Source organism: Colias philodice, chromosome 8 (genome assembly GCF_061535455.1).
Source record: "Colias philodice isolate Cphi_HAF_F1 chromosome 8, ilColPhil1 Martin Lab GWU primary, whole genome shotgun sequence".
In the NCBI taxonomy this organism is placed as follows: Eukaryota; Metazoa; Arthropoda; class Insecta; order Lepidoptera; family Pieridae; genus Colias; species Colias philodice.
The window spans coordinates 3,067,392-3,087,724 of record NC_143093.1 but is presented as its reverse complement, the minus strand read 5'-3'; the positions used below and the strand labels follow the sequence as shown (position 1 = coordinate 3,087,724).

Sequence of the window (20,333 nt, the reverse complement as noted above, 5' to 3'; positions counted from 1 at the left end):
TAGCAACAATTGCTTTTGCGGTTAAATGCGTATTTGTATAAATAATCTTACATTACTATGAAGTAGTGAAGACTATATTGTTAATTTGTAAACTTTGCCGTTACGCTTAGAGAAAATTTTTTTAGAGAAATAAGTTTAACAATTCGAAAACATATAGATTAGGTAATTATCATTTTCTTAATTGGACCAATGCATTTTATTTAATTTAACAAAAAGCAATTAAAACACACAATCATTATACTTTTTGAAAACAACAAGCCTATTAATTGAAAACAATCTAATTGCGCTCCAAACCCCAACAGTTAATTGGTCCATAAAAATAAATTGTAAATAATATAAAATTACGCACCGTTAAACAGCGACAATTGTAATTTATTATTACCATCCAACCGTTACGTAACATTCAATCCGAGAGGATGTAATCAAAACAGACATACAAATGACGTTATCCATCATACATCAGGTAAAAACGCGATAATACGTTGTTCCCCATTAACGTAATCAACTGTTACATTTCTATTAAGACATTAATCTGGTCGGGGTATAACTATGTTTTAATTACGGGCCACGGGCACAACAGCTGGATGTTCCTAATAATTATAGAGTTCGCGCCGACTGCGCGTGTTTACTTCGCGCAGTGACTGGAGCAAGCGTACTGATACAAAAAATGTTTTCTTTATTTCACTGTTCTGTTTTTATATCACTATCCACTATTTCTTTTGCACAAGAAAACAAACAGATACAATGTAAGAATTTTGACTGATAGCGACTTAGGTAAGTAACCGTGCAAGATAAAATTTGTATGACAGACAATATCTACTTTTTTTTTAAAGTGAAACTTCTATTACATCGTCTCAAACTTTTTGGTCTGTGTAGCGCATGTCGCGTGACGGTCGGCTGCCGAGTAGGTAGGTATAAAGCAGTGTTTGGAACCGTATGATAATTATCGTACAAATACGATAATTTTGTGCCTAAGTTTCACTTTTACCGTGGTTTCATAAAACCACACAACATTTTCTTTTACTTTAATATGTCAGAAAAGTAAGTTTCTTTCATCCATAACAACTACCGTAAATATTATAAGTAACTATCGTAAATTTGATTAAAAACTAAATCTACTATTATCTATTAAACCTCTCTACTCTACTAGCTCTAGTCACTCAAATTATATTTATCATCAAAAATATCACTACAGTTACTACCGAGAACAATCCCAAATGAACAATCATGCATAAATCTTTGTGCCAGTCACTAAAACCAAATAAGACAATAGTAAACACTCCATATAGAGGCGTATTGACGCCTCCGAGTTGCCGACGGTACGATTCCTAGCACTGTAATCGTAATTAGTCTTAGAATTAGTTCTCTGGAATTGAACATCTTAATTATCCAGGCAGCAGTGTCTATGCTTCATTATTTTCAAGATCAATTGTAACTGCCCGCAAAAACTATTAGATATGTAGGTAGTAGAATTTATTATATTCTTCTCTATAGGTAGTATATTGAGTCCATCATGAAAGCTTTATTAAGCTTAAGAAGAATCATAATGAGTAATTATTATTAATATATTGGAATTTGGATAATGAAACATCCTCTCTATTGTATACGGAAATTATAGAACCTTTTATAGAAATAGGTATAGGATAATAATATGTATCTCATACAGACTTAGGTACAGGTAAACTGAGATCAAGTTTGTATATCTACTTATTCGGGTATATCAAAAGTCAAAACTCGAAAACTTAATCCTCAATTAACGCATTTCAATGCTCTTCAATGCTCAGTAATTATTATCATTAATTGTACTTGAATAAAAAATTCCGCATACAAAATACATATTTGCTCAAATAACATCCCACAAAGTTCACCATACACGGCTCAAATCGAAATTACACGCCATTAGCGTCGATCGCTGCATTACAGAACACTTAACCAATCCAAGACTTTACTTATTACAATTATTTCTGACAAGTTTACGTGTCGGCTGTATTACAAATAGTAATGCCGTCATTTCTGCTGAAGCGCGCTTGCGGCGTCCACCATTACCGACATACTTGATACTATATACCGACACCCGGTACATTTAACTTAATTTGCTGTAATACCCCGGGACAGATACTTAGCCTGATCGATGTTAATAGCTTTTATTGATACAAGTTATAGTTTACTATCGGTAGTTAGGTTGAATTACGTTAATATCTCCATTTCGCGCTCGTGAGATCTCCAAATTGCTGCTTGTGCTGTCTGTGCGTTTTGTTTCGTGTGCAATAAACATCGTGGTATTCAATACGTAACGAATTGATGGTTGTTTGCCTGTTTCAGATGAACGTTTGTATTGCAGATAACTTCTTTGGATATCGTGTATAAATCCTGTAATATAAAAAAGCTCTTAGGTAATGCATAATGCATGTAATTAATAAATTATATGAGTACATACCTATGACCTATGTGGAATGATTTTGTACCTACTACGCACCTACAATTTTTCACACATTAGGTAAGATGTAAATTAATTTACCTACTGGTTTATTGGTTGGTGCTTACCAACCATTAGAATAATATTCGAGAATTATACGTTAACTTTTAGGAACTAGACGCAGGTCATGACAGGGCAAAGAATTGACAAGTGACCTAACTATACCTACCTACTAATGTATTAACTATACTAGGTACTCGGTAGGTATTAGTCAAAAATGTAGGTATAAGTTTACCCATTTAGTAATGAAAAGTTTTTAATATAACGCCGATAAAAATAAACATTTCTGTTTATTTACAGAAATAGATGGGTAGAAATAGATAGGTAGGTACCTACATTAAGGTAATTTACCTACGATATTATCCTGTAACACGATTTTGTATTTTGGGATGGATGAAGCCGAAAAAAAATTGTTGCACAATTCTTCAATTCCTTTAAAATCTCATTATAACATTTATACGGGGGTAGGTACATAAATAAATGTGAGAAAAAAAATAATAAGAATAATTAAATATGTACTTACCTATGAAAATTACTATTATTATCTACTAATCTATATAGATTAGTAGATACCTATATAGGTACGTACCTACCTAAGACCTTTTTTTTAATAGTGGGGAAATCTTCCAAAGATACCCACGGCCCCCGGGGAAGGAGTCGTGGGTTATGTCGGATTCTTACCGACTAAAACCCCACTGTGTTCCGTCGAGCCGCTTTAATGATGGGGCCGCGGGTATTTGTTAGAATACCTAAGACCTACCTAATAGGTACCTATAGGCTCGAAATACCTTGTCACGAAACACATATCTAATACCAAAATATAAAATTTCCTGTGTCAAACATATTCAACATAAGTGACAGTAAAATATAAATAAAGCCCTAAACCTTTCCCCTTAGATATTTAAGTTAAAGCTCAATTCTGAAATCGTAACTTATCTCTCCCGTTTCCAGTAATTGGTTACTCAAGCCTCGGAATCCAATTATGGCGCCAATTACTGAGGAGGAACAGACTATACAAAATTTATTGCTAACCACTAGCTCAGTCTAAGGTGTTGCCAAAGAATTGGTTTCAATTTACTATTTTTTATACATATTTGAAAACTGTGCTTAGTGAAAGAGGAAAGATCCAAGGCACTGTGAAAATATAAAATAATCGTTGTTTTTATCTGTCGATAATATTATGTAAAAGTGCCACGATAAAATAGTCACTCCCATTAAAAATAAGTTAAGTTAGGTAACTACTATTATTGAATTAGGTAGACCGTAGATAGTATCTACTTAGTAATAAAAAAATAATACTCATAGAAATTATTTTAAATAAACAAACAAAACCCACTCTATAAAATAAAATTATAGCTAAAAATATATTTTTTAAAAATTCTCGAAATCCTATACATTATAATCTTTTATAATATTACAATATTGTACATGTATACATTTTCGGAGACAGGCATTCAACTCTTTGTTTACCGCCATCTGTCGTTGAATAGTAAAAGTAGTTCACTACGACATCTAGATAGCTATATTTTAACGAAAAACATTACAGTGCCATCTGTCGTGCAATAGCAAATGTTAATTTATGCTATTATCCTGTAGATGGCGCAAAGAAAAATTAAAAATATTATTTAAATTGTAATTTTACTTAAAATAAGAATAACTCCGATTTATATTCTTCATTAAATGTTTTATAAAAATTCAAATGTTTGTATAAAATTATTGTTCCCACTGTTATAGGTATTAGCACAGACTAATAATAATATACTACGTATACAAGTATTAGGTATTTGAATGAATACTTATCTATTCAAACGTCAAAATCAAAGTCAAAATCCTCGTTTCTCGACCTGTCACAAGTCACAACTTTTAATGTTTATCATTGTCTAGAAAGTAGCAAAAACTTTAATCAAAATAAATTACACAAAGTTATTTCTTAATTTGCTGGCTACCCTCAAGCCTTAATCACTTTTCAATCCATACCTCCTCATCACACCGCAAACGCACTTGCACTTTTTGAAACACGAGAACAGCTAAAACTTCAAAACCATGTTCGTATTGAAAAGTTGCTTTCACATAATAATTTTAAGTTTACAATATTTTAAAAATGCTGACTGATTTTAGGAGTTTTGTTGACCTGGCTACGTTAGCAATGCATCGACGGCAGGAAATGGAGGCGAGGATTCAAGTTTTTCTTGAAAAATGTGATCATGCCATACATGATATAAACAAATTAAAAGTTCAGGTAATTCGAATATTCCGTGAAAGTAACTCATTAAATATTCGTTTTGATTTGACATGAATTCCTATTTGTATTTTAAACTTTAATTAATCCAATCTTATCTGATCAATACTTGTTTATTCAAGGCACAAGGTTTTGTGGAGCAATTAAATTGTGAACCAGCAGAACTGAAGGAGCGCTTCTTGAATTGTATGCAACATCTGGACGAATACACGTATCTCATTACTGATTTCAACCTTGCTGTTGGAAAATTAGGTGCGTTTTTGCTACAATATGCAATCGTTTCATTATTATATCATATTTATAAAAGTAAAATTCAAGTGAAAGAACTTTATGCCAATATTGCTCAAGCAATATCTTAACTTCTAATTGTTCAGTATAATCTAGCATACTTATCATACTATTTTCTACACTTTCCAACCCTCAACACCAATTTTTACATGTATTAAATGATGCATACATCTTCCTTATAGATGAAACTAGCAGTACAGATCTAACGCCAGTACTTGACACCAGTAAGAAGTTACTACCAACACCTGCAACATTCAACCTCATGGATACATTGAGCGAACCCACTCCTTCCACATCCACAGCTTGTCCCAACCTTTGTCCTGTTGAAAAACCGAAAAAGAAAAAGAAACCAAAAGACGAGGATCTCTTGATATCCTTTTCTAGTGTCTCTTGCTCTACAGAAAGTGTTCCTATAGGTAATGATAGTGTGGAGAAGGAGGTACTTAAAGTACAGACTGATTTGGAGAATACAATGTTAAATGGTGAGTGTTGTCTAAAAAGTTTTTTTTTTTTAGTTAAACTAATCAAGCATAAAGCAACCAATGCCATAAATAATTATGGAGAATGTTTTGCCATAGACTACAAATTGGGAGTTCAATTACGGAGAATTTATAAAATTATATTAATCAAAATTAAATATTTAAAAGACTATAATTGTATAACAAAAAACTAAGATACCATTTCTCTGATTAGAGATAATGTAATTTATACACATGATTTATTGTTTTCTTTCTGTGCACATTCAACTTTCTAAAATAGAACAGAAAAGAATCTCAATTTATGAAACTTCTCTAGAACACTTGCATATTTTTAATTTCTCTTAAATGTCTACAGAATCAGCGACAAATGCAATAGGTAGTTGCAATTTACCAGCACAAACGCTACTACAAGTTGATGAGGTGTACCAAGGGTCTATAGTTCATATTGATGGACTAACCCTATGGGTAATAACTAGTAACTTTGACGATGTTTACAAGTAAGTTTACTTCCTTATCTTAATATATATAAATCTCGTGTCACAATGTTTGTCCTCAATGGACTCCTAAACCACTTAACCGATTATAATAAAATTCGCACACCACGTAGTTCGATCCAACTTGAGAGGATAGTTTAAACATGTAGGTACCACGGGCGAAGCCGGGGCGGACCGCTAGTATAATATAAAATTCTTGTGTCACGGTTTTTGATGAATGACTGATAAAATGATTCTCATAAAATTTTATGTGCATATTGGGTAGATCTAAAAATCGAATAACATCTATTTTTCATACTATATAAATGTGTTAAGAGAAAGGCAGAACAACATTTGCTGGGATAGTATAATATAAAATATTTTTTGGTAGCTTATTTTTATTTTATTCATTAAAATTGTATATTCAAAACTATTTCAACTCTTCATTTTTTAGCCTAATGACAGACATGACTCAATACTATAAAGAGAACAAAGTAGAACTTAACTTGGAGCAAATAAAGTCATTAATATATTGTGCTGTATATGAAGAGAAGACGGAGGCTTTCTACCGAGGACTCTTTATAAGAATTTCAGAGGTGAGAGGAAGAATAAATTAAATTGTCATAAATGCAAAATATGAAAAATTGGTTAGGGAGCGTCCATAAATTACGTGAGGTGTTGTTGTCCATTTTTTGACCCTCCCTCCCCCTCTGGTCAGATATCATGAGATTTTATTGAACCCCTCCCCCATCCCCCCATCTCACGTGAGATTTTTCAAAATGTGGGTTTCTTATGTTTATTTGTCATTGTAAAAAGAAAAAAAAATTGCTTCGTGCTTTTGTTTACGACTAGTTAAAATAGTAATTAATATTGCTGAAAGTTATAATAAGGGCCGATTTTTCAATGTTTGGATAAATCTTATCCGTCCAATAAAGTATTACACGATAATATTAAAATGTCACGTAAACTGTTTAACTGTCAAATATGGGCCCCCCATTACTCGACCCCCTCCCCCCTAAAACAACTCACGTAATTTATGGACGCCCCCTTATTCCTTATTTATTTTTCACTTTTCTAAGCATAACGATTAACGATAGATGGTTCAAACTTCGCATTTAATTTTTTATTTGTAATATTTTTTTTGTTTTTCGCAAACATTTACCATACAACATAACAATGATTTAATTGTTTTTTTTTTTCGCAAACATTTTATTGTATGTAGCACATGTTGTAATGTACCAGGATGACACAAACATAGCGGAGGTGTATCTAGTGGACACGGGCGAGACGAGGCTTGTGCCGATATGTTCATTGCAGCCATTGCTATCAATATTCTGTGACAAACCACCTATGGCTCGGTGCTGCCATCTAGCAGGGGTATGTTGTTATATTTTATTGGATGTTTTGTGATGTTTGGTTAATTTAAAATTGAGCTGGAGCTTTGCTATTAAATATTTAAATGTGTGTAAATATTACGATTCACACTTTTTAAGAACGATTTTCGATTCATAATAAAATTTATGAGCTCTCTCTAAACATTTTTTTAAATCTTGAAACGTAATAGAGCGTAATTTTTTTTTTTTTTTTCACTTTCATATCAAAATGTAATCTACTAAGTATAATATTTGTGAGAAGATAATTTTTCATTATTTTATGCAAGTTTATTTTCAACAGGTAGACCTTTTGGATTGCAATAATCAGGAGTTATTAAAAAGACAAGAAGTATTCATGGAGGACTTTATCGGCCAAGCATGCAGCATCATAGTTGATGATAAGTAAGTTAAATATAATTTTGTAATAGGTACATATATAAATTTTTAGTACAAAAAAACATGGCCAGTCAATTTGTACCAATTGATATACAATTTTTTTATTAATACACAATTTTTTTTATAACTGTATCTCGCCTGTATATTTTATCAGTTAGTTCTTTAATAGAAAAAATGTTGATTACTTAAAACAATTAATTATTATTTGAATATTTCCATTTTTATAGCACTTCGGAATCGCTAGGCGTGTATGTGGTGTTACAATCAAAGAATACATTAAATGATTTGGTTGTTGAAAATGGATTTGCCGTTAAAAGTAAGTACTTTTCACTTTGATTCAAAGCGACGAATAATAATATTTGTGATTGCAAACATTATACATAGCAAAATAAAAAAAAAATGAAAGCAACTCTGATAATCCCGAATTGTTTTGAGTAAACACTTGCAATCAAGGGTAAAATGATATATGTTATTACAGTCGAGAACAGCACAACAAAAAATACAGATCCTTCCAAAGCCGCTGCAGATATGTCAGACGCTGACTTGGACATAACACAGTGTCCTGAATATGAGGACCCCGTTGAAGCTGTAACGGTAAGTCGTATTAAAAAATTGTGAGACATTAAAATAGTCTTATAAATAATAAATAAATATTAATAAAACTAGCGGTCCGCCCCGGCTTCGCCCGTGGTACATATTTACGTTTTCTCTACATAAAAACCATCCTCGTACTTCAAGGAATATAATAGAAAAGAATTATCGAAATCGGTTCAGCCGTTCACACGTGATGCCATGACAACGCGAAACGGGTGCAGACTCGCCGCCTTTTTATAGCTCCCGCCGCGAAGCGCGTCGAACGCGGCAACTGATACACAAAAATAATCCTTATGGCATGATTCTGTATTCACGCGCGATGACCTATAGCGTATTTCATGTATAACTTTGGTGTTTATACACCGATTTACATGATTCTTTTACTATAACCTGCCCAGGAGTATGAAGAATAATTGTGCCAAATTTGGTTAAAATCCGTCGTGTAGTTTTTGTTTCTATAACGAATATACAGACAGACAGACAGACAGACAAAAATTTTACTGATTGCATTTTTGGCATCAGTAGCGATCCCTTATCACCCCTTCATAGTTTTTTTTTAAATATATTTCATGTACAGAATTGGCCTCTCTACAGATTTATTATAAGTATAGATAAACAATAAGTATATAGCAATGGCTGACAATCAAATTTGTCTTTTTGAAAAATTTACTCGACATTTTTTTTCTAAAATTCACTGTATCAAATGCTAGAAAAAATATTGCTACAGTTAAAAGATTTTTCCTATTTTTTTTTTTTTTTTTTACATAACAGGGCTACCATAATCGAGACGAAGCTGATATATGCGCGCATTACAAGGGGGGACCGGAAAAGACTTGTTTCAAAGGTGCTAGATGCAAAAAGCGACATGTCTTGAAACATCCTGGTGAGATAAAAATTTAAGTTATGAATAAAATTGATTTTTTCATGTGAAGTTTAAAGTTCTGTTATAGATCGACATATCTACTCTGTATTCTTTTACAAAATAGTTTATTTACGTATATATTTTCTATCTACAGATGGCTGGACACTGGACCGCGTGGCCGTAGCGGGCAAGGTGCGGGTGCTGGCGCTGCCGGCGCCGGGCACGTGGCTGCGCCTGCGCGTCACGTGGGTCGTGCACTACGACCACTTCTACGTGCACCTGCCCACTGACACCCGACCCGGTGCGTGCACAGATCGTGCGGTGTGTATGTACAGGGCGGACACTGGACCGTGGCCGTAGCGGGCGCGTCACGTGGGTCGTGCACTACGACCACTTCTACGTGCACCTGCCCACTGACACCCGACCCGGTGCGTGCACAGATCGTGCGGTGTGTATGTACAGGGCGGACACTGGACCGTGGCCGTAGCGGGCGCGTCACGTGGGTCGTGCACTACGACCACTTCTACGTGCACCTGCCCACTGACACCCGACCCGGTGCGTGCACAGATCGTGCGGTGTGTATGTACAGGGCGGACACTGGACCGTGGCCGTAGCGGGCGCGTCACGTGGGTCGTGCACTACGACCACTTCTACGTGCACCTGCCCACTGACACCCGACCCGGTGCGTGCACAGATCGTGCGGTGTGTATGTACAGGGCGGACACTGGACCGTGGCCGTAGCGGGCGCGTCACGTGGGTCGTGCACTACGACCACTTCTACGTGCACCTGCCCACTGACACCCGACCCGGTGCGTGCACAGATCGTGCGGTGTGTATGTACAGGGCGGACACTGGACCGTGGCCGTAGCGGGCGCGTCACGTGGGTCGTGCACTACGACCACTTCTACGTGCACCTGCCCACTGACACCCGACCCGGTGCGTGCACAGATCGTGCGGTGTGTATGTACAGGGCGGACACTGGACCGTGGCCGTAGCGGGCGCGTCACGTGGGTCGTGCACTACGACCACTTCTACGTGCACCTGCCCACTGACACCCGACCCGGTGCGTGCACAGATCGTGCGGTGTGTATGTACGGGGCGGACACTGGACCGTGGCCGTAGCGGGCGCGTCACGTGGGTCGTGCACTACGACCACTTCTACGTGCACCTGCCCACTGACACCCGACCCGGTGCGTGCACAGATCGTGCGGTGTGTATGTACAGGGCGGACACTGGACCGTGGCCGTAGCGGGCGCGTCACGTGGGTCGTGCACTACGACCACTTCTACGTGCACCTGCCCACTGACACCCGACCCGGTGCGTGCACAGATCGTGTGGTGTGTATGTACAGGGTGGACACTAGACCGCGTGGCCGTAGCGGGCAAGGTGCCGGATCACCTTATAAAACAGTAAAATTGTCGTGCTACAATTTCATGCCGATTTTCATAGGGTATGGGTACCTTTCCCGGTGTCAGCTCGACTCGTCGTGCCGAAGTTTGTTCGACTCCCACATAATGTACGTAATATGTAATATTTTTCTTAATTCTGACTACCCGCACTTATTTTCAAATGTTTTTTTTGTTCAGGATTCCCGGCTTTTGTCATAATTAAAATTAATAAATCTGTATTCTACAGTCATTATACTAAAAATAATTTGATTTCATATGTAACCTGAAAAGAAAAAATATTCTACGAATTGAGAACATCATCATCAAAAATAAAGAAACAATAATTCTCCCAATTACAGAATCATTGCCGAATTTCGGAGTAGTGTTGCCTCCGACGACGCTGGATGCCTTAGTGCGGGATATGAACAGTCCGGCTACTAAACTGGCGTATAAACCTTTGAAGGTACCTTTTATCTTATACATTGTAAATTAATACTTTAGTGACACTTCTACTAGTAGGGGAGTAGTTAGTTTACTTTTAATATTTTTTTTATTGTGTCTCAAAAAAATAAAATAAAAATCACTTAATACATTCTAACGTTTACTCAATAAAAATGCAAAAGTTACATTATTTTGAGTGACTTAAGTTATATTTCTTTTCTTCTGCCAATTCAAAATCTTAAGCAAAAAATTGGTCCAATTAAATGTAATTCATTTTGTTACAGACTACGCCAGCTCCAGGCGAGCTAGTGGCAGCTCTATATCCATTAGACGACCACTGGTATCGTGCCAGAGTTATATCCGCCACACGAATGGATCAATGTGTACAGGTAAAGTTTACTTTCTCATATCAATTCTCATTTCAGTGCCATTAAACATAATATATCTTGCAATAGCGATTATTTTCTCTCACAGCATCTAATATAGTCTATTCCTAAAAGTGGCGAAGCTAGAGATATACAAAACTACAGCCCCATTTCACTGTTATCTGTGTTTGCTAAATGTGTTGAATCACTGATATACCCACATTTAACATACCACCTAAAGGCCGACTTAATATCTGAACAGCATGGTTTTCGTAGCGTGATGTCTACCTTAACCAATCTGGTCACTTACACTGATGATTTGTGTGATACTATTGGTCTATTGGTAGAGGACAAGAAATAGATGCAATATATGTATATGGATTTTAGTAAGGCATTCGATAGTGTGGATCATTCGCTGCTGCTTAGAAAGTTGTCAAGGGTTGGTATTCATGGTCTAATGTTAAAGTGGTTTGCAACTTACTTGGGCAATAGAACGTCAAAAGTTACGATTAATTGTTATGAATCGCAGCCATTTGTAGCTACTTCGGGTGTTCCCCAGGGCTCGCACTTGGGGCCTATTCTGTTTTTAATTTTTATTAATGATTTATTCTGTGGAATTAATTACTCAAAATTTATACTATTCGCGGATGACCTTAAAATATTCAAAAATATAAATAATACAAAGGATGCTAAATTTATCCAAGACGATCGAAATCGAATTTCGGAATGGACAGTATCTATTAAGCTACCGTTAAATATAAATAAGTGCAAATTTATAAAATTTTCCAAAAAGTTACAACCACACTCATCTTCGTATTCCATAAATAATATCATCCTTGAGGAGATAACCCAAGTGCGCGACTTAAGAGTAACATAAGATAAAAATTAGGTTTAATTCACGTTACGTTATTATGGGATTTTTTCATCCCCTAATAAAAATTCACATTTTTATATTTTTGAATTCTGAAATTTCACCAAAATCGGTTTAGTTGTTGAACGACAACAGCAGAGCATCTACTTTCTCATTTAAAACAGTAGGTGGGATTGAAACGTACGCATCCGCAGGTGATGTACCTAGACTACGGCACCGTGGTGTGGGTGAAGGAGGACGCGGTGCGCGTGCTCGAGCTGCGCTTCCTGGCGCTGCCCGCGCAGGCGGTGCGCTGCGTGCTCGCCGGTGTCGCCGTGCGCTCCGCCGCGCCCGCCGCGCTCAGCGCCGCGCGCCACGCGCTCTCCGCGCTGCTGCTCGACCGCACGCTCGACGCGCACGTGCTGTGGGTGACTGTATATAAGCCCCGCAAGTTGATATTGCGATTGGCGGCCATCTTGGTGACGTAGTTGACGTCGCCCCGTCAGTACCGTTCGCTAATAAATAAACATAGATTTTTTACATACCGACCTGGTTTTTATTTATAATTAATAATTACATAAAAAATGTGTGCGTGTACTAGAGTACACACGTAAGAAGTGAAACTTCTTTATGACCTTATTTTTCAAAAAATAATTTACTATCTACAGTAATATTATAAAGAGGAAAACTTTGTTTGTTTGTTTGTTTGATTGATTGTAATGAATAGGCTCATAAACTACTGGACCGATTTTAAAAATTCTTTCACCATTCGAAAGCTACATTATCCACGAGTAATATAGGCTATATATTATCACGCTAAGACCAACAGGAGCATAGCCACGCGGGTGAAACCGCGCGGCACAGCTTGTATACAATATTACAGAAATACGTTAGTCTAACACGCTCGTCGTTTCGCTCCTTGCTACCTATTTAAATATTTACACCAGCCGCTGCTGCAACTCGCTCGCTTCGCTCGCTCGGCTCGTGCGGTAGTTCAAAAATCAAAAGTTAACCTAAGATGCTCGTCGCTTTGCTCCTCGCTACCTATTTAAATATTTACACCGGCCGCTACTGCAACTCGCTCGCTTCGCTCGCTCGGCTCGTGCGGTAGTTCAAAAGTTAACCTAAGATGCTCGTCGCTTCGCTCCTCGCTACCTATTTGAATATTTACGCCGGCCACTGCCGCGACTCGCTCGCTTCGCTCGCTCAGCTCGTGCGGTAGTTCAAAAGACCAAGGGAGACGCCAAAAAATTCGAGTTATATAGAGTTTTCAACTTATAAAGGATTTCGACTTAGGCGGATTTTGATTGGACATAAAGAGTTTGAGGTTTATTCTTATAAATTATATTGAATTCACAAAATCATAATTGAACACCAATCAAGCAAACACGTGTTAACGTGAGTCATAGATTTATTATCGTATACTCCTAAAATGTTTTCTAAGAAACAATACTGTACTTACATTGTCGGCAAGTTCTTAAAGGCGGTAACTTATTTTTGTTCGAACAATAGAGGTAATAAATATAAATTCCTAATGTCGAAATCTCGAAACAGTCAGAAATTAATGACGCACATAGTATATACATATTATGACAGAGGTTAAGCTTAAATAACTTGAAAAATAAATAACATGATCTCGCCCACGTGTTGGTGTTTTAAAAAATTCAATCAAAAACTGAGGTTAACTTTAAATACAATTTTAGAAAAATAAATACCACAATCAACATTCAAGTATTAGAAAAAATTGATACCATAATTCCACCCACGTGTTAGTGTATTGAAAAATACAATCAAAAAGTGAGGTTAATCATAAATAACTTAGAAAAATAAATACCATTATTACACCTAAGTATTAGAAAAATAGATGTAATTACTTATTTACTTTTTTTAGAAATTCACTGGAATTAGAATTAAAACAAACCCTTTGATTTTGCTGATCACTTTAATATAACATGTATAATGTATATAGTCACGAGTACGGCGTAACGCAAAAATGTCACGAGTACGGCGTAACGCAAAAATGTCACGCGCGCGGCGTAACGCAAAAATGTTACACAAAATTTTTGTCCACCCCCGATAAAGAAGTTTCACTTCAACAATAATTAAAAAAAAATTGGTTGTTTGTAAAGTAGGCTTACGATCGAGATGTTTACGTGATAACGTCTTATTGGTGGCAGCGTTCGAGATGAGACGGGAGATCGGTCCGTCTCTCTCTCGTTATACCTGCGATCGCGTTTTGGTGTGACACAAGTTTCTGAACATGTCACCCGACTAAAACGATTTTAAAAACGTTATCACGTTAAAATATTTTCATATTTACTCATCAACAATATAATTGATACGTTCTTAAGGGCTTAATCATTGTTTTTTTATAAGCAGCATACAAAACTAGTTTTTTATGGTGCCGAAATTTCTTAGAAATATACCTATGGTCATAAACAGGCGTCTCGCTATTACAAATAAACCCATTACCCATGGAAATATTATATATTGTCTATATTTCTGTGACCATTACTCTAGCATACTTTTTATTAATTTTTTTTTTGCTATCGGCACTTTTTTGCGACGGATGACGTCACGCGGCTGTTATTGTGACAAGGTTCCATCGCAATATCAACTTGCGGGGCTTATACAGTGTAGTGTGACGCGCCCATCGCCGTGCGCTCCGCTGGCATTTTATAAAATATTCAATTTAACACCTTATTTCCGAGCAGTAACGTTCAAAATCCCATGTATGCTTGTTAAAAAAACTGCTAAATAGACGCGCAGGCAGTTTAGCTCCTATTGTCATATTTGAGCGTGATTATTCCACGTTAGTTTTTGCTTAGTCATTGGGTTTACGCTGCATCGAGATAGAAGTATGCGTCATATCTGATCCTTTCGTAAATCCAACGTTTTTTTTAATTGCAAGCTTTTAACTGTATGTTATTTACCATGAAGATGGTCCTTCGAGCCGGATTGCAAATTTTTCTTTCGTGCCTGCTAATTTTCAATATTGTATGTTACTTGACAGTATGAATAATTTTGTTGTTTCAGAGCACGTAACTATGACGAAATCACCGTAGAACTATTCGACGAAAACGGTTACAGCATAGCGGAGACACTCGCACAACAGAAAGTTGTTGAATTACGAGAGTTCGAAATGGAGGACGACAAGGGAGTACAACAAAAAATTGTTGTACCATGATTTTTTAATATAGGTAATTGAAAAAATACTCTCAAAAATGTCGATACAAGTAATTTTAATATTGTGAAAGTTTTTAATTATAAATCTTAGGTTGCCGGCATTTATTAAAATGCCTTAAACTTAGTTCTTATTGTTGTAATATGCAAATATTCGATTTTCTTTCCCAGTGTAATAAGAAACTCTCTTTAATAAGTACTATTTTAAGTGTAAAGTGATAACATTATTTAAGATCGTGTTTGCAATATTTTGTTTCCTTTTTTTAATTATTTCTTTTCTATTTAGTACCACAATTATTAAATATAGATATACCTATAAGTTTATTGCAATGTGAGTGTTGCATGTACAGAAAATTGGTGCTTTGTTGTAAGTAGTTTTCAAATTATAGATAGGTTTAAAATACATAAAATTCTCATTTTTAAATATACTTACTTTTAAAGTGTATTATTGATCAACTCCATTTCATCATTTAAATAATAATTTATTTTCTAACACAGAAAATAAATTATTTTACCTTATATTTATCAATATTTGCATTGTTCCTATAGATAGCATAATAATTATATTTTTAAATAATGTTCAATAAGTAATAAAGTCTGTGATTCAGATGTTTGTTTAGATTGCTTTTGATACAAGTGCGATTAAGGATAACAGTGTGCGATGAAATTTGTGTTAAAATTCTATTATTGTTTTAAGTTAATTAAGAAGTCAACTTGTTAGCTTGTTTTGAATATAAATCTCGGTCTAAAATCTAAATTAAGATTACGGCCATTTTTACCTAGTTTTATTGTTGATGTGTTGTCATGTTTAAATAAGTTTCTTTTTAATCGTTAAAATTAAATCATTGAACAATGAGCCGCGTTTCTTATGTCGATAATTTTTTTCTTTCGTTTTTATTATTGTATTGGAAATTTATAACAGTAAGTATATATTTGGACTTTGGACGGCCTTCATAAATTTTAAAATATCCAGAGTAAGTTTTTAACCGACTTCAAAAAAAAGGAGGAGGTTATCAATTCGGCCGGTATATTTTTTTTTTTTTTTTTATGTATGTACACCGATTACTCCGTGGTTTCTGAACCGATTTACGTGATTCTTTTTTTATTCGATGCGGGATGGTGTCGAATTGGTCCCATAAAAATTTTATTCGGATAGGCCCAGTAGTTTTTATTTTATAAGAAATTTTTGTCTGTATTTGTAAATGTTGCAAGTGCAAGTTTGAAGTCGGTTGTTTTTATAACGCAGTTATTGACTTGTATATGACTATCATTCATTACACTATTTAAAAATAAGTAGGTAGGTATTTAAAACAATTGTTGTTCATTTTTTTATGTACCTATTAAAAATACGTTACGTTAGAAAATTTGACCGCATAATCGTGCAATAGTCGTAAAGCTTGTATATCGATTGTAAAGAAGTTATAAATCTTCTTTGAAGAATAAACTCTTTTTTTGTATATATGCATTTTATTTTAGTACTGCACCATTCTGGTGGTTACTGAATAATATCGAATAAGAGCTCAACCGGAGAACTTGATAGAAGTGTTTTTACCTTTTAGTTTATATGCAATGCTTGTGAGCAAAATTTTCTACAGAAGGTAATCCAGTAGTAAGGTAATCCGGTAGGCAATAAAATAAAAGAGAGGGTACACAGTAACTATAGTTTAATATTTTAAAACATATTTAAATAAAATCTTTAATTAAGAACACTATAGATTAATCAATATTTCCAATTACTTAATTTGGAGGTAAACCATATCAAACTCTGAAATGCAATAACAATTTTATTTATCTAATATCCGCAATGATACTGTGATACATAGAAACAATTCGAATATTTATAAAGAATGATATTAAAAATTTGAACACTCATGTTAATAATTGTCATTGATTTACAAAACAATAAATGGTCTATAATCACAGTTTTGCTGTGCAATATTTTACAAGAATAACTGTGTTTAAATTGCGGTACAGTGATTTTCAGGATTAAGTAATGTAATTTTTGGTAAATCAATGAGCTTAAAAAAATATGCCAAATGTCTATCAATTTAACACTACTGCCTTATATATTAAAATGCATAGCCATAATATAACTAATTAAAATATCACACATTTATTACTATTCTAGAAGATACACATTTAGGTAAATATTAAAATATTGATTACACATTTTATTGGCTATTGAGATTGACAAAATCTAAACAATAGTAGTTTTGGTCTCCGTGATTAAATATTGTTGAAAATGACTAGAAATTTATCACACACATAAGCTACATACAGCAGCAAGCTCTAATAAATAGTTTTAACTTTCAGCAACAAAAAGTTTCGGCAACTCTGTTTCAAGACGAATCACTCTTACGGTGGAAGATAAGTGCCAATTATCATATGGATCTGATTTCTTTGTTCCATAATTCTCTGGAGGAACAAATGTACTGTAATATGATATCAACTCGTGGGATTGGTCGCCGTCTAAGTCGGCAATGGTGAGGGACCTTTCTTGGAATTCTAAATCAGGTTGGCATGTTGGCAATGGGGTATTAGAATTGATCTGTCCACGCACACATATCTGAAGTATATCCGTTTGACTGACATTCACGTGAATATAGGTTTGCAATTTATCAAATGCAACTAAAACAATTCTCTCGGAAATATCGTGAGCTACAAAATTGTCGTATTTAATGAATGAGGATATGGATGCAATATTGATAGAGGGGCGATAATAAAATTTGTCGTAGGTATTTTTCGGGCTTGAATTCTGCACGTTGTATCTTATTTCGTCGATTTTAAGTGCACCCTTTGCTAGGTGTGCACTGTTCCACTGTCATAATTTTAATACAAAGCCTTGTATCGAGTTTGGGAAAGCAAACAAGCTAGGCCTCATTGCATAGACATGATTGGCTGTATACTCCCAGCTCACATTCGTTGTTCCATTGCGTTCGAGAATCAGCTTCAGACTAACTTTACATGAAGTTGGACATTCACCATAGTTTTCTACTCTTAGCTTACCAGCACCATTTGTATACACTTGTTTTGTGTTTCCAATATTATTTTTCAAGCTTAAATTAACTCTTTTAGAAGTTGAGGATACAGAAGAAGTGTCATTTGTGGTACGATCAAACTTTAAAAGCTTTTTATATAGTTCTGGATATATCTGTCGAACAGCCACTGATGTGCCATTTTTGCACAGATAAGTTATGTTAGCTGTTTCATTCAAAAGTTTGACGGAAAGACAATTATCTATGATCATTGGATCTCCTATAATATTTCCTGTTGCACCAGAAATTATGAGGAGTGAATTATGATTTGTATTTGGATAAACTGTAGCAACTGTTAGGAGATCATTGACTTTATCCTTATCCATATCTTCAACAACCATGGGGAAATCAATTGCTGCTATGTTACTAAATACTTTTCCTTGTTTATGAATGTACCAATAATATGTTCCTGATAACGGATTCAAGGCAGCAAGCAATCCTTCCGTACCTGAGACTATACAATCATTCTGCTTATCATTATTAACATCAAGTATGTTACAGTTGATTTCTGTAGGAATCCTAGTCTCACGAGTATACCAACCCACTTTTCCAGTGTTGCCTACTATTAACAAAACTCCATTTACATTGTCGTTGTTATTTTGATTATTTTTCATATGATTGCCTCGGTAAATAAATATAAGGTTTTTTGTATTAGGTATTGCACCATCAACTACTTGAACGGCACCGGATAACTCGATTTCATCGTAAGGTACCTCCCAGCTAGTACTTTTATCTTGCCATTCTTTATTTGCACAGCTGCCTATATCGGAACATGGTATTCCCCATAAAAATAAAACAACAGTGAAGAGGCAGAGAAAAATCGAAGCGACAAAGGCGCATCGGCGCGGGAATGACATTTTGTTGGAGACATCTGATTGTAAGAAGCTTACGTTATCCATAGTGCTCTCCATGGTGTTCAGATTGGTATTGTAATCGTCCATATCGCTCATACTGTAATTTTTTGAGGATTGAAGACCGCTGTTGTAATCCACATTATTGCAACTATCGGAGGCTTTGATATGAACTGCATTTTGCAATTTCTGATCGTCTTCGGAGTCGGAATCTGATACCAGCTGCTTTAGCGGTGCATACGTACCACCATTTCCATTCGTGGACATGACTCTCTAAAATAAACAGCCTTTCACATGGCGAGATTCATCGATAAATAGATTCACTGGGTCAAACACAATAATTTCTACAAAAATATTATCTAGAAAATTTAAGACTAACAAAATCTTAAATCAATATTCAATAACTGCGCAGCTGTATTTATTTAACGTGACAGTTGACACTTGACAGTGACAGGGCCTTGATAATACCCACAGAACATAATCATAATCCAATTTACGTAATTATGTATGTATGTGTGTATACCTAATAGAATTATAGAAATTTATATAGGTAATACTTCTGTGTAGGTACTGTTCTCTCTACAATAAAATATTCGGACTTGTCTTACTGTTTTGTTTTTCAATGCATAAGTTTATCAGAAAATATCAATTCACCAAGTGAAACAAAATATGCTGCCCACGGGGCACGACTTTTTAAGTATTCGCATAACATGCACTATGCAGAGTTCAAGCATTGGTATAACACTTAAAACATAACTTGGAAGAGGATTAAATTCGAATTTTCATCTTTTCAGTGCAAGTACCCTAGTTCAATAATTCAAGGCATTATTATTTAGATAATATAATTATATTATATATAGATCCGACCACAACAGGCGGTAACTATGCGACGCGACAGTGCATATTATATTTTCTATGGAATCCATACTAATATTATAAATGCGAAAGTAACTCTGTCTGTCTGTTACTCAATCACGCCTTAACTACTGAACCAATTTGCATGAAATTTGGTATAGATATTTTGATACCCGAGAAAGGAC

General features: G+C 35.3%; 2 protein-coding genes across 2 annotated transcripts; one reads left to right on the top strand and one right to left on the bottom strand.

Moving 5' to 3' along the window:
- Positions 1-4,320: 4,320 nt before the first annotated feature.
- On the top strand, positions 4,321-16,368 carry LOC149486396 (uncharacterized). The gene is made up of 16 exons (XM_089697999.1): positions 4,321-4,521; positions 4,595-4,715; positions 4,838-4,967; positions 5,186-5,485; positions 5,838-5,979; positions 6,410-6,551; positions 7,198-7,332; positions 7,630-7,730; positions 7,952-8,040; positions 8,203-8,318; positions 9,090-9,201; positions 9,335-9,481; positions 10,928-11,031; positions 11,294-11,398; positions 12,440-12,648; positions 15,261-16,368. Coding segments are annotated over exons 1-16 (2,106 nt in total). The 5' UTR covers positions 4,321-4,519; the 3' UTR covers positions 15,412-16,368.
- A 1,716-nt stretch (positions 16,369-18,084) lies between these two features.
- Positions 18,085-19,733, bottom strand: LOC149486395 (protein FAM234A-like). Its single transcript, XM_089697997.1, has one exon. It carries the CDS (start codon positions 19,558-19,560, stop codon positions 18,229-18,231), a length of 1,332 nt encoding a protein of 443 aa, XP_089554123.1. The 5' UTR covers positions 19,561-19,733; the 3' UTR covers positions 18,085-18,228.
- Positions 19,734-20,333: the final 600 nt, after the last annotated feature.

Excerpts from the sequence above, each read along its gene's own strand:
- LOC149486395 (XM_089697997.1), bottom strand. The coding sequence starts at position 19,560 with ATGTCCACGAATGGAAATGGTGGTACGTATGCACCGCTAAAGCAGCTG.
- LOC149486396 (XM_089697999.1), top strand. Across the intron at positions 4,716-4,837 it reads TAAACAAATTAAAAGTTCAG|GCACAAGGTTTTGTGGAGCA; the intron begins GTAATTCGAATA and ends TGTTTATTCAAG. Across the intron at positions 5,486-5,837 it reads GGAGAATACAATGTTAAATG|AATCAGCGACAAATGCAATA; the intron begins GTGAGTGTTGTC and ends AAATGTCTACAG.